This window comes from Corapipo altera, unplaced genomic scaffold, assembly GCF_003945725.1.
Source record: "Corapipo altera isolate COAL_440 unplaced genomic scaffold, ASM394572v1 59511, whole genome shotgun sequence".
Classification (NCBI taxonomy): Eukaryota; Metazoa; Chordata; class Aves; order Passeriformes; family Pipridae; genus Corapipo; species Corapipo altera.
In genome coordinates this window covers 3,329-4,478 of record NW_020886211.1, presented here as the reverse complement: position 1 = coordinate 4,478, position 1,150 = coordinate 3,329, and the positions used below count along the sequence as shown (strand labels likewise).

Genomic DNA, 1,150 nt, shown 5'->3' with positions numbered 1-1,150 from the left:
CCCCCCCCACGTCCCCCTCTCCCCCCTCCCCTCACACCTCAGTGACCAACCTGCCCCCCCAGCCCTTCTCCCCTCCGGCCTCCCCGTCCACCCCCCAGCCCTCCCCGTGCCCCCCGCCCTCCTTGGGGTCCCCGGGGGGGTCTGGGGGCGCGGGGTGGTGGGGGCAGGGGGCGGGCGGGACGACCTCCCCCGTCTCCTCCCCGCGCAGCTCCCGCCGGTAGAAGTAGGAGAAGTTGGAGACGATGACGGGCACGGGCAGGGAGATGGTGAGCACGCCGGCGATGGCGCACAGCGAGCCCACCAGCTTGCCGCCCACCGTCACGGGCGCCATGTCGCCGTAGCCCACGGTGGTCATGGTGACCACGGCCCACCAGAAGGCCTGCGGGATGGACGTGAAGGCCGTGGCCGCGTCCTCGGCCTCGGCGAAGTAGACGGCGCTGGAGAAGAGCACGACGCCGATGAGGAGGAAGAAGATGAGCAGGCCCAGCTCGCGCATGCTGGCCCGCAGCGTCTGGCCCAGGATCTGCAGGCCCGTCGAGTGGCGCGACAGCTTGAAGACGCGGAAGACGCGGACGAGGCGGATGACGCGCAGCACGGCCAGCGACATGGCGGGCTGGCCCACGCCGCGCTGCGCCGCCAGCTCGGTGCCCAGGGCGATGAAGTACGGGGCGATGGCCGCCAGGTCGATGAGGTTCATGGCGCTGCGGAAGAAGGCCGCCTTGCTGGGGCTGGCCACCAGCCGCACCAGCAGCTCCAGGGAGAACCAGCAGATGCAGACGGTCTCCACCACGAAGAAGGGGTCGGCCAGGCGGTGAGGGGGGGGCGCGGAGGGGGCGGTGGCGTTGGAGGGGGAGGAGGCGGTGGGCTGTGGGGAGAGAAGGGAGGGGAGGGGGTTAGGGAAACTCCGTGGGTTGGTGGAGGACAGAGACCGCCCAGAGCCCCAGATCCACCCCCCAGAACCCCAAAGGCACCACCCAGTATAAATAATGGGGGCTGGAGACCCCCCAGGGTGGGTTGATGGGGGTTGGAGACCACCATGGGTTGGTGGAGGACAGAGACCACCCAGAGCCCCAGATCCACCCCCCAGTATAAATAATGGGGGCTGGAGACCCCCCAGGGTGCATTGATGGGGTTGGAGACCCCCAGGGTG

General features: G+C 70.1%; 1 protein-coding gene across 1 annotated transcript in view; it reads right to left on the bottom strand.

The window, feature by feature from the left end:
- Window positions 1–31: 31 nt before the first annotated feature.
- LOC113941081 (potassium voltage-gated channel subfamily A member 7-like) overlaps window positions 32–1,150 on the bottom strand; it is a 3,204-nt gene continuing 2,085 nt past the window's right edge. Inside the window, exon 2 of the mRNA XM_027632241.1 lies at window positions 32–865. Within this exon, the coding sequence (XP_027488042.1) occupies window positions 32–865 (834 nt within the window). The remainder of the gene's footprint in view (window positions 866–1,150) is intronic.